This window comes from Arvicanthis niloticus, chromosome 4 (assembly GCF_011762505.2).
Source record: "Arvicanthis niloticus isolate mArvNil1 chromosome 4, mArvNil1.pat.X, whole genome shotgun sequence".
Classification (NCBI taxonomy): Eukaryota; Metazoa; Chordata; class Mammalia; order Rodentia; family Muridae; genus Arvicanthis; species Arvicanthis niloticus.
In genome coordinates this window covers 55,658,905-55,671,832 of record NC_047661.1, presented here as the reverse complement: position 1 = coordinate 55,671,832, position 12,928 = coordinate 55,658,905, and the positions used below count along the sequence as shown (strand labels likewise).

Genomic DNA, 12,928 nt, shown 5'->3' with positions numbered 1-12,928 from the left:
TTCAATTACTTGAATAAAATTAATGACTGAAATATAGTTACTACTTTCAGGCTGATCTTTAGCACTGGCTTGAATGTCTATTTAAACAAAAACTGCAGAGCTTAGGTAACCATGGAGGGGGTAGTTGCTCTCACAGGTTGTGGACAGTGCAGCACCAATATTTTTGTGTAAGGAACACAGCTATGTTTTCATGAGTAGTCTATGAATTCAGTGTTTAATAACACTTCTAGATTTTTTAATCATTGATTTATTACCATTTCAAATGGCAATGCATCTTAATAGATTTGCGAAAGGTCATATCTGAGAAATTCCAGTGTAATTTTAGCTATTTAAAGTGTTTACTACATGAAAAATTTTAAATAGAAATACTGCCATGGCATAAGATTAGAAAAAAAAATGTAACTTCTGAACGACTCTGTACTCTTCCTCTGTTTGGGTATTTTCTGATAAGTGAGATTCGTGTTTTTGTGTTGCTGACACTAAGTTTTTAGAGAGCTTCTGGAGACTCTGTCCTTTCCTTTTGAAAGTTAGTTTAAATTTAGATCCAGAATTTGGTAGTGTCATGGGACAGAGCAGCCTACTTGCTGGTAGGAGACCCCTCAGAGACTAGGCCTTCTCAATGTTATCCTGATCATAGGCAAATTATTTTCTTCATTAATTAATTAATTTACTCATTTTACATCCCCTCGCTGTCTCCACTTCTCAGTCGCCTTCATAGGGTCCCTCTTCCCATCCACTCTCCTACTCTAAAAGTTTGGGGTCTTCCCAAACTCTCCTACTCTAAAAGTTTGGGATCCCAAAAACATACATTTGAGAAATAACATTCTGTTGATCAAATGTTTCTGATTAAAAAAAGCAAACAAAAGAAAAAACCTGGGTATTCACATACAGAAGAGCAAACATACACACGTCCATTTAAAAATAAAATAAAATAAAACAAAGCCACAGTGCTTTAATTCATTATTTGACAATTTCATACCACCACCCTGACACATCAAGTCTCTGCAGCTTAGGCACAACCTCTCCCACTGAGGCCAGACAAGGCATTCCACTTAGGTGAATGGATTCCACAGACAGGTAGGTAATTGTTTTAGGGATAGCCCCACTCCAGTTCTTGGGAGATCCACATGGAGACTGAGCTGCACATCTGGTGCATATGTACCAGGGACAATGGTCTTACCCAAGTATGCTCATTGGTTGGTGATTCAGTCTCTGAGAACCCTTAAAGTCCGGGTTAGTTGTCTCTGTTGGTCTTCTTGTGGAGTTTCTATTTCCTTCAGGGGGCAAATTTCTAACATTACTATTTCTAACATTACTTTTTAATTTTTTTCTAAAACTTTCTGAAACTCATTTGCCTGTTTTCATACTTCATTTTAACCACATGGTACTTAGTGGATACTCTGATAGCCATACAACATTTTACAAGACACATATTTTTCTTTGTGAGTTTCTTAATTTAGCCAGATAGTTGTACATCAAATCCTTATAATAGGTGATGGTAATGAACTCAAGGTGACATAAAGTGGAAGGGAAAGGGTCTACTGCTCTTTTGAAATGCAGGGAGTGATTCCAGAAGGAGACCTAATTCAGACAAAGCTGATGACGATAAAGATATAGTAGGAAAGGATTTCCTGTAGGTCCTTCAGTGTGAAGACTGTAAATGAGGAATGCCTTGGAGTTTTAGGGAAGTCCAGACAGTGTGCATCCTGCTGTCTAACTCAGGACTGTTTGTGTTTCCTAAAGATGTTTTGGTACAAAAGAAAACTCATGACAACTTACCTACAATCTTAATAAATATGATATATTTAGGGATTTTTTTTGTTTGTTGTTGAGTTGGCTTGCTTTTGTCCATGAAGTACATAAAGTAACAGCAATGTTTTTGAGGGTAGCACAGGTGAAGACTGTGAATCTTTAGGTTTACACACCTCCCTGCTCTGCTTGCTACTGGGTATGTGACTAAAGGCTAGTTATTTTAAGTTTGAGCTTGAGTTACTTTATTGCTAAGACAGAAAAAATCCCAATGTATTTTAGAGTTTTCTTGAGGACTAAATGATAAAAATCTTTTGAAAGGTGCTTAGAAAAATGTGAGGCTCAACTATTTCCCTCAGTAGATAGTGGTCACTGTTTGGATGATTGATATCAGAAGGCACCATGCTAGCTTCCAAAGGAGAGAAGCAAACAACAGTTCTACCCAACTATGATTACTATGAGCCACAATAATAGCCAGCTTGGTACTATAACAGTAAGGATGCAGTAGTGGCACTCAGACCCGGGCTGTAACAACAGCTCTCTATTTGAACAATAAGGAATGCTCAACAAAAGGAAAATTATTCCAGGCACTTGAATCCTATTCATCTACTCAGGACTAGTGAAGTCATAAGCCTTGGAAGAGAATCTGCAATTACCATGTTACTAAGCCTGCATTCTCTATAACTACAGTCTAAGTATTTATTCACTATCCACAGATAAGTGTGGTCTTCACCCCTCTTCAAGGAAACCTCTTTTCAACAGACAGGAACCATTACAAGAAACCACACCCAATCAAAATGTAGCCCCAGTACATGAACCTATAAAATCAACTTCCATACCAGAGGGTCAGGAAATGTTGAAGGAGATTGGGGAGAAAAAATGAATGAGAGAGCCAGAGAATCAGAGAGCTTGCTATGGAGTTGTTTCTCCTAGTAATGTCAAAGGCCTATAGTCTCACCAACATGAATGCTTAAAATTGAGCTTAATAGGAAAAATCAAAATAGTGAAGTCAAAGTACATGGGGAGAAATCCCACTAGACTTCAATCATATGCAAAGAAATACAGCAACTAAAGAATACCAAAGGAAGTAGAAATGGATCAGTGAAGGGATAGGGTTGCAATTCCACAGTCAAACCCTTACCCAGAATTGTTACTTTCTGAAAAAATTGCAGGAACAAAAATGGACAAGAGCCCGAGGACAAGGAGATTCAGGGACAGGCTTAAATTGGGCTCCAGCTCAGGTGGGAAACCTCAAGTCCTGACACTATTACTGTAAGCTCTGTGTGCTTACAAACAGAGGCCTATCATGACTGCCCTCTGAAAGGCTTCAAGAAGCAGCTGAAAGAATTAGATGCAAATATTTATACCCAGCCAATGGACAGAAAATGGTGACTCTTGTGGTTGAATTAGGGAAAAGCTGGAAGAAGCTGAAGAGGAGGATTACCCTATAGAAAGACCAGCAGTTTCAACTAACCTGGAATCCCGGGATCTCTCAGAAACTTAGCCACCAACCAGGCATCATACACTAGCTGATATGAGGCCCCCAACACATATACAGCAGAGGACTGTCTGGTCTGGACTCAGTCAGAGAAAATGCACATAACTCTAAATAGACTTGGGGCCCCAGGGAGTGGAGAGGTCTGGTTGAGTGGGGAGATGGAGACATACTCTTGGAGATGGGGGGAAGGAGGTGTGGGATGTGGAAAAAAGGGTGGACCAGGAGGGAGATAAAGTCTGGATTGTCAAAAACATTAAAGCATCAATAAAATGTAATAAAAATAAAAAAGAGAAAGAAACACACCAGTTGATTATCTAATACCAAATTTTTAGCTTTGAAAACATACATGCAAATAATAATACAGAGACTGAGCAGGCTATATTTAGGAATATACATATATGTGTGTGTATACACATACAAACACACATATATATTTGTATTCATCTAAACATTAAATAAAAAATCATGAATTTGAAAGAAAAAAAAGCAATAGGTGGTGGCATCTGGGAAGGTTTGAAGGGGGAGTGGGAAGAGGGAAATAATATAATTATATTATGATCTGAAAAATAAATAATAAAAATAAGTGTATATAAATTGTACTGAATTTAATGAGTCATATAATACTGAAATGTTGTTTTGTTTTTATAAATTACTGAGACTCCGATATTAAGATTCTTGACAGTACTTTCCCTTTTTCTTTAATAGCCAAAATCTCAAATCTTATCCAATGTATTAGATGCTGCTCATCAATTTATAAAGGAAGTAAATCCTCCCAATGAAGGGAACAATCCTGCAGAAGCATCAAGTAGAAGTCAGCAGAAACCCAAAGCCCCCCTTCTTCAGAACAGCCCTGAGGTAAACTGAGGAAGACAAAGGAGGATATTTCCTGTCTTACATGTGGTGACTGCTGTTTATATCTTTAACCATAGATGCTCATTTGGGGTCATTATTTTATCGTGTTGTTAGTTTATATTTAATTGTTTTAGTAATTGAATGTATTTAGACTATAAAAATAATTCTAAGATTACTTTGATTCCACTGAAAATTGTTCTTTTTGGTGAATTTTTTTCTTACAATATGACTTTTGAGCATTTTACCATGTCAGGAATTGCATGAATGTTTGAGAGAAACATTCAAGTAAAATCCAGGATGCAACATAACAATCTTTTATTAGTTAGATTTTCTGCATGGTCAAAATATAAACGTTTAGGTGGCAGGCAGTTTCAGCTGTGTAAAAATGGAAATGAATACCAAAATCTGACAGTTGATTAGGTTAACTATTGATCACATAGCGTTTTACATAAACTTTTATCTGCACGCACACACACACACACACACACACACACACACACGTATACATAGGTGTGAATGCACATATATGTGTATAGATACATGTAGAACATTCGTATGGATTATTTTCTTTTATAGAGTGAATGTGGTAGATTTACTGGAGAGAAGTGGGGAAGAAAAAACAAACCTTTCCAAAGTGGGAAGTTTGCAGGGAAAGTATTTCGTTCTATTGATTCTTTCATAGTTGATGATTAAGTGTGGGTTGAACTGAAGTCCCTTGAGCTTTGAGTATGTAAATAAGTGTTCAATTCCAGCATGATTTCTTCCTGCATGGGAGCTAGGCTTGAAGGTACCCAAAAGTGGGAAAGTTTTCATGTATTTTTTTTTGTAGACCTGCAGAAAATATACTGTCATCACTGGATGAATTACAGTATATTCTGATGACTACTCCCCATGGTCATCTCTCCCCAGCTCCTCTACATCTCCCACCACATGCAATTTAATAGCTTTTTTTTCTCCACTTCCCTAGAGAATATACAGGCCAATAAATGAAATATCAGAATAAAATAAGGCAAATACACAAGCAGAGGAGATAAAAAGTAGAAAAAGTTAAGAATTGGGAGTCAAAGCAATATGACTTTGGAAATGGAAATGATTAGATTTAACAGAAGTTTCTGCAAAGCTACCAATAGATTTGACAGTACCCTGAGTTGTTTGGGATATTCCATGAAGCCCTCTTGACAAAGAGCCTCCTAGCCCTAGGAGGTTTCACTTGGGAGTAAGAGAGAACCAGCTGGGGTCTTCTCTCCCCTCTTATTTGGAGTTTCCATTTAGAGTTTATTGATGAATGTATAAATTTTCAAGAAGCTTCTACTGTTTTCATAGAATTACTCAAATGGCCCCTCTTGTTAACTGACTTTCCCCTTCTCTCCCCTCTATTCTCTATTTAATGCTCTGTTTTCAGTGACTTCCTATATCCTAAAACTACATTCTTTTTTTATACTTTAGAATTTTCTTCCTTACTCCTAGTCCTTTACTCAATGTTTATCCTCTGTGGTTAAATAGACACTAGCATGGTCATTGATGGCTTAAAGGATATCATCCACATGTAAGAGAAGTTATGCAATATTTGTCCTTTGAGGTCTTGGTTATCTCAAGATACATTTTTTTCTAGTTCCATCCATTTATCTATGAATTTAGTCATTCATTATTTTAACAGCTGGATAATTTTCCATTGCCTTAGCATAAATGTATGTCATTTTCATTATGTATTAATCTATTGATAGACATGTAGACTGTTTCCAAACTGTTTTGAGTAAAGCAGCGATGAACATCATCTCAGTTGTAGGATGAAGCATACTTAGGGTTATGTCCAAGGGTGTTATAACTGGATCTTGAAGTAGATTTATTCCCATCTTCCTGAGGAAATGCTATACTGATTTCCATAGTATCTCTACAAATTTACACTCTCAGCAGCAATGGATGCATGTTCCCCTTTTTCCATATCCTCACCAGAATGAACTGTCACTTGTTTTATTGATTTTAGTCTTCTTTTATAAGATGAAATCTAAAAATAGTTTGGGTTTGCAGTCCCATGATGACTCAGGATGTGGAACACTTCAAGTTTTTCTCATCCATTTTTGTGTTTCATCATTTGAGAATGCTCTATTAAGTAGAACCCTATTAGTATAGGTTATTATTTTTCTTGATGTCCAACTTTTAAAATTCTTTATATACTTTAGATATTGACCTTCTATACAGTGTATAATTGATAAAAAGACTTTCCCATTCTTTAGCCTGCCTATTTGTCTGAGTGACGGCTTTTTTGTCCATTAGTTTTTGTTGTTATTGCAGCAACAACTTTTCATTGTTTTTAGTTTTCATTTAAAGATTCTTGATCTTAATGCTCTGCACTATTAGTGTCTTGTCCCGAGAGTCTGTTCCAATGAACTTAAAGCTTTTCCTCATATTCTCTTCATTCAGATTTAGGTATCATCCTTATGTTGAGGTTCTTGATCCATTAGGGTAAATTTTGTGCATAATAATACATATGGGTCTATTTAAAATCTTACAAATGTAGCCATCCACTTTTACCAACACTACTTGGGAAGATTCAGTCTTTTCTCCAGTGTATGTTTCTAGCTCCTTTGTAAAAAAAAAAAAATCAGGTGTCCTAGGTATATAAAATTACCATGTCATCAGTTTATTCTAAAAACCAATTTGTATGTTTTATGTCATTATCATAATGATTTTATTACTGTACCTCAGTAGTATAGTTTGAAAGATCTTGGATGGTAATTCTTCTAAGAGTTCTTTTATTACTCAGGTTCTTTTTGGTTTTGTTTTGTTTGCTTGTTTGCTTGTTCGTTTGTTTGATTCATTGTTTTTGTATCCTTCAATTTGTTGTTGCAGTTGTTGTTGTTGTGGGTGGTCCCATATGAAACTGAAAACTGTTCTTTCAAATTCTGTGAAGAATTGGGTAGAATTACTACCCAAAACATCAAGTCACAGCAGGACTAAGCTCATCCTCTCCCAATGAGGCCTAACCCATCTAGGGGAAAGGGATCCAATGATAGGCAATAGAGTCAGAGACAACCCCCACTCCAGTTGTAAGGGAATCTACATGGAGAACAGACTAAGTTATGCGACTACTACATATATGTAGGGGATCTAGGTCCAGCTTATGTATGTTCTTAGGTTGACGGTTCAGTCTCTGTGAGCTTCTACAGTCCCAGGTAAATTTACTCTATAGGTCCTCTTGTGGTGTCCTTGATGACTTAATTGATTTTTATTTGTTTTGCAAGTATTTTTTTTGAGAATTTTTGTATCTACATTCATAAGGAAATTTAGTATTAGTATTAATTCTTCATTGAACATCTGATAGAATTCTTAGTTTAATTGATTTAGCCTGGGGTTCTTGTGATTAGTAAGCTTTATTTGCTGCCTTTATTTCACTGGAGATTATGAGTCTGTTGAAATCACTCATATGGTCTTGATTTAACTTTACAAGGTTGTATACATCAAGAAAATTATCCATTTCTTTTAGATATTTTAACTTGGAAAAGTGCTGATTTTTAAAGCTTGTCCTTATCTCTGAATTTCCTCAGTGTCTGTTGTTATGTCTCCCTTTTTTATTACTATTTTATTAACTTGGATCTTCTCTCTATTTTTTTTTTAGTTAATTTATCTAAGGGTTTTTCAATGTTATTGATTTTTTCAAAGAGCCAATACTTTGGGTTGCATTGCTTTCTACACTTTGAGGAAACTGATTCATCATTTTAATTACTTGTTAAGGGAAGTTACTATATTCAACCATGTACTAATGAAATCATATAAAACAGTATTTACAACAAGATTTATTCTATAGGGTCTGTAAACTGTTTCAGAAATAAGCTTAAGAAGAAAACAAACAAGCAAGCAAACAGAAAAGGGGGGGTCTCAAAGGAGTTAATCATTGTTACTATTCCCAGCGGAGAACTGTGTAGGAAGGTGATATTGAGAAATTAAAAGGCTCATATAAGCAAAATGACTTTGAAAATCTATGCAAAGGACTCACAACTAGTGTAAAGTCTCAATGAGAAAAAAACGTAATAGGTCTCTGTTCTACATGATCCTAATGTTAGTTGGAACAGTAAATGATAAACAGAAGTGGAGGTGAGAGTATAGGACGAGGAAGGAGAAGGTTCTTCAGAAACTTTGAAGGTGCCAATAGAAACTTTGTATTTTAGAGAATCAAAGGGATTTGGACACACTGACAGATGGGGTTTATATTAGAACACATAAACATACACACATATACATTGATACTCATGTTAATTGGTGTGATTTCATGTCTATAATCCTGTAATTCAGGAGTCCGAAGCAGATGCATCTCAAGTTTGAGACCAGTCTTGGCTACATAGAGAAGGAGACTCTATCTCCTAAAAGACAACTGCTGTAACGTGGGAAGGTTTTAAGAAGCAAAAGTTTGGGAAAGGAAAAAGTCTAGATAATATATACATAACCAGAACATCTATAGAGGGGAGGAGCAGGGATAACATGAAGAAAGTCATCAGATTTATAGGCTCTTATAGTGTTAACTTCTGAGCTTACCATTTATAACCACCAATAGAGTTTTAAAGAAAATAGTAGAACATTTAAATGCATGTTATATAAAAATATATCCTTCTGAGTTAAATGCATCTTTTTTTCATGTCCTTATAAGATGCAGGAAATCTAATAAACAAGTTCTTGCTACATTTTTGATTGGTTAGGTAGAAACTACAGCCACAGAAGGAGGGGAAGGTGAAAATCCAAGGTACAAGGCCATGTGGGAAACGCCTTTTGATGAAGAAGCATCTGCTCAGTCCTTTCGAGAAGCCTTAACACAATGGAGAGCTGGGAATCAGGAGGAAAACAAGGAGGAGGAAGTTCATGCTAAAAAACCAGGTATGGATATTTTTTAAATAATCATCTAAAAAAATAAACATGTTTTCATTTCTTTCCACTTCTGACAGTACAAATGCAATGCTTAAACCAATAAGGAACAATTTGCTACAGCTTCTCAGGGGAGCTTTGTGTACACAATAGGCAGTCAGTGGTGAGTTTTTTAATATTCATAAAGCATGAAGCTAATCATGGGTGAGATATTTACCTTGTTTTTTTATGGTAATCCAGATCATGGGATCAATGAAACATTGGAGTCTAAACTTTTCTTCTCCTACAATAAAACAGTGGTTATAAAACTATTTAATTTGAGATCTATTGTTGAAATGTATCAGGTTGGCAGAATATATGGGACAGGTAAGCAAAAGAACACTTTATATGCCTTAGATCAGTAAGTTTGTTTTCAGTGTGGACAAATATCCAACAAAAGCAACCTAAGGGAGAATTTATTTTGCCTCACAGTTGGAGACAATACAGCCCATCAAGGTAGGAGAAGTACAGCAGCAGGTGACTCCAAAGTATCAGGAACAGATGGCTGGATTCCTCATTTCTTACATCACTGTAAAACAGGCATGAGACCCAAGACAGGAAGTAGGTGCTGGTATAAACCACACAGCATGCCTCCCTGATAATCACATCTTCTGGTGAGGCCTCAATCTCCCAAACTGCACTGCCTTTAAAACAGCACTATAAATAAGAACGGTGGAGGAACAAGTGTTTGCGTGAAAACCTTAAACCGTAACTTGAAGGTTGAATTTATGACCACACTGAACCTCACAGGAAGAATTAAACTGTGCTCGCTGTATTTTTTTTCATTTATAAAAGCTATTTCTTTGCAAGTTTTTAGTCTCATTTTTTGGTTCAAATATGAAATGATGGGTTTCTTCATGACGTATTTATACAAACTGTGATGGCAAGTTTTTGAGTCAACTTGATGCAAACTATAAACATTTGAGAGAAAGAAAACCTCAGTTGAGCAAATGCCTCCATTAGATTGGCCTGTAGGGTGAGTCTAAAGGGCAAATTTTAAATTAGTGATTGATGTAGGAAGGCCCAGCCCATTGTGAATGAGACTACCTCTAAGATGGTTCTATATGATGGCTGAGCAAGCCACAGGAACAAACCACTCAGCAGCATTCTTTCAGGGCCTCTTCACCAGATCCTGCTTCCAGGTTCCTGTCCTGTTTGTGTTCTTGTCCTGAGTCCCCTTAATGATAAATAGTAAAGTGTAAGTGAAATAAACTCTTTACACTACAACTCATTTTTCATCATAGTGCTTCATTGCAGCAATAGTAACTCTAAAACAAGCTTGATGTGAGCAAAACTTAACCAGGATATGCAATGAAACAAAAGACAATGGTCAGAACATCAGAAACATTCCCGAATTCCAACTTTGAGTCTACAATGGTTTATTTCACATGAAGTGAAAGATGGAACCTTGTGTCAATCCTTTCTCATATTGGGTGCATTGGAAATAAGGGTCCAATAGTGACTTATTTCCTTAGAAATAAATATTGAAAGTATCTTATACTGCAAGTCTTAGAGGTGGTATAAAAATCCATAGGTTAGTACATAAGTAGGAGATCCTAGAATTTTTCTCTTCCATCCCTAATCATTTATGTGCTAAAATGAAATGCCTTTTAAAAATGAAACCATTTGGGGGAATTATAAAAATGTCATCAATCCTAATTCAGTGAAAAATCCAGTATTCAAAGATGATTCAGACTGTCATAAAGTTTATCAAACTAACCACAGTTGCTTTTTAGATGCTGTATTTCTAACTGAAAAGGTAACACAGCATTTACAACTGAGGAGATACTCTTGATCTACTGCAGAACTTGATAAACATTTACTGTAAGCAAGTTCGTGATGAGTTACTGTGTATAAAACCTCATATTCATGAACACAATTTCAATGATAGAAAAATAACATGTCACATTTAGATTACTAGCTCTAGCGGGGTAATCCTAGAATCAGTGAATGAAGTTTTTTTTTTTTTTTAATTTCAGTCACTAGATAATAAAAAAATAGAGGTTATAATTCATGGTTTTTCTCCATGAGCTGTATGAGATCTGCTCACATTGAGGTTGTTTTAGTGTAACTATTGCTGCTATCAAACACCATGACCAAAAGTAAGTTGGAGTGGAAAGTGTTTATTTCACTTAAACTTTACGGCTTATCATTGAAGGAAATTAGGGCTAGGATATTCCTTCACCATCTAATTACACTATCTCTCAGGCTTTATAGCATTGTGAAGATTGCAACATCTTGGTTTTCTTTTATCTACCAATAGCCAGTGTTTTGCCATTATATGGACAACATTAGGGTATTTTTTTTTTTCACACATAGAATGGTTATAGTGAACATTTTTTTTTTTTAATCATGAAAACCACAGTGATTTAACCTCATGGGAAAATACATATTTCAGATACAGATTTTTTTCATTTTTTTAATTCTGCCTATAGTATATGTCCTATGTAATCCTTATTTATTTCCAACCTACCCTCAGAAAATAATTGTCTCATTTCACTTTGAGATAAGTGCAGCTATATTGATGGAAGTCATTACTCTTACCATGTGCTACATTTTATAGAAATTCCTATCTTAATATTTTCCTGCAACAGTTGACACAGATACAACATGATCCTCATTAGGAGACAGTATCTCCTGAATTTGGGTATTTTTCCTTCAGGCTGCTGTTATGATCTATGAAACTCCTGTCATGTTTCCACTATAACAGAAAGAACAAACTACCCTGTTATGTTTTGGAGCTTGCCATCACTGAAGTGAGAGAAGGGTCACTTCTCTGGTTTTGTTAGAGCACAGTTACAGAAGTAATTCTGCCATTGCTACACCACAAAGATGAGACTGATTTGGAACCCACAGATACATCGTGGCACTAGGCAGATGCTTCTGTCTAATATTGTTTTCATAGAGAAATTGGAATCCCAGGGATTATATATGGCTTTATAGAATTTGAAGAAACAAATATATTTAACTAAGAGTTCTGAAAGAGAAAATGTTTTTATTTTCTGTGTTATTTTCATTTTCGGTTCTGCTGTCATGTTTCAGAAAAGACTAAGGTGCATTTAGAGTGGGTAGTTGGGGAAAGATCCTGTAATAATCCGATGGATGTTTGGAAATAAAAGTAGCAATGTTTTGGGTGGGATGATTGTTTTTATACTTTTTTCTCATTCTTCCTTACATGAAGCTCCTGTGTAGAAATAGTCATAAGAACTGTTATTGACATATTTAATTTTGATTGGTTATAGAAAATTAAACATGTTATTAGTAATATGATATGTGGTTATAAATATTTTAATTTCATGTTAGGTTTTATATTCTATATTGAAATAGATATAAAAGAAGGGTTGTGAATTTTATATAGGTCATGGATGAAAAAAGAGCATCAGTGATTCTCTCATTTCATATGACTGCTCTCTGTTTTTCCCAGCTTCTCTAGGGTCTCACTAACCTATGTTTCATCTTTTTTAATTTCTTTCGTTTCCCTGAATTTTATTGAAAATACAATGTTTTATTGTGCAAGTATTGTGTGTGTGTGTGTGTGTGATTATGTTACGTATATTATTTTTTATCTCTATCACCCAGTATTTATCTGGGATTCATGCACATAAACATTTTTATGTTTATGATTGTAATTTACCTACTTTCAATGTTTGCTAATCTTTTATTATGTGAATGTGCCACTATTTCTCAGTTTAAATGTTGATTTTTTTCTTTACTGTATTTCTCATTTTGAGCATGTCAAACAATGCTATTATAAGTTTTTTGTATAGGAGTAAAGTATGCCCTGTACACATTTCCAAGAATGTCATTACATGAGAGCAAACTAGCTGGTTTGTGAGAAATATATGTCTTCAACTACACTAGCTAAAGTTTAACTATTAAGAAAATTATTTTCAACATTCTATACTCCATCTGCAACATTTTATACTTCATCTGAAG

General features: G+C 35.3%; 1 protein-coding gene across 16 annotated transcripts in view; it reads left to right on the top strand.

Moving 5' to 3' along the window:
* Window positions 1–12,928, top strand: part of Zbbx (zinc finger B-box domain containing) — a 124,260-nt gene that overhangs the window by 45,214 nt on the left and 66,118 nt on the right. For all 16 annotated transcript variants that reach the window (XM_076932518.1, XM_076932528.1, XM_076932521.1 and 13 more), the window contains 2 exons: window positions 3,953–4,102; window positions 8,791–8,965. In XM_076932518.1, the coding sequence (XP_076788633.1) occupies window positions 3,953–4,102; window positions 8,791–8,965 (325 nt within the window). The remainder of the gene's footprint in view (window positions 1–3,952; window positions 4,103–8,790; window positions 8,966–12,928) is intronic.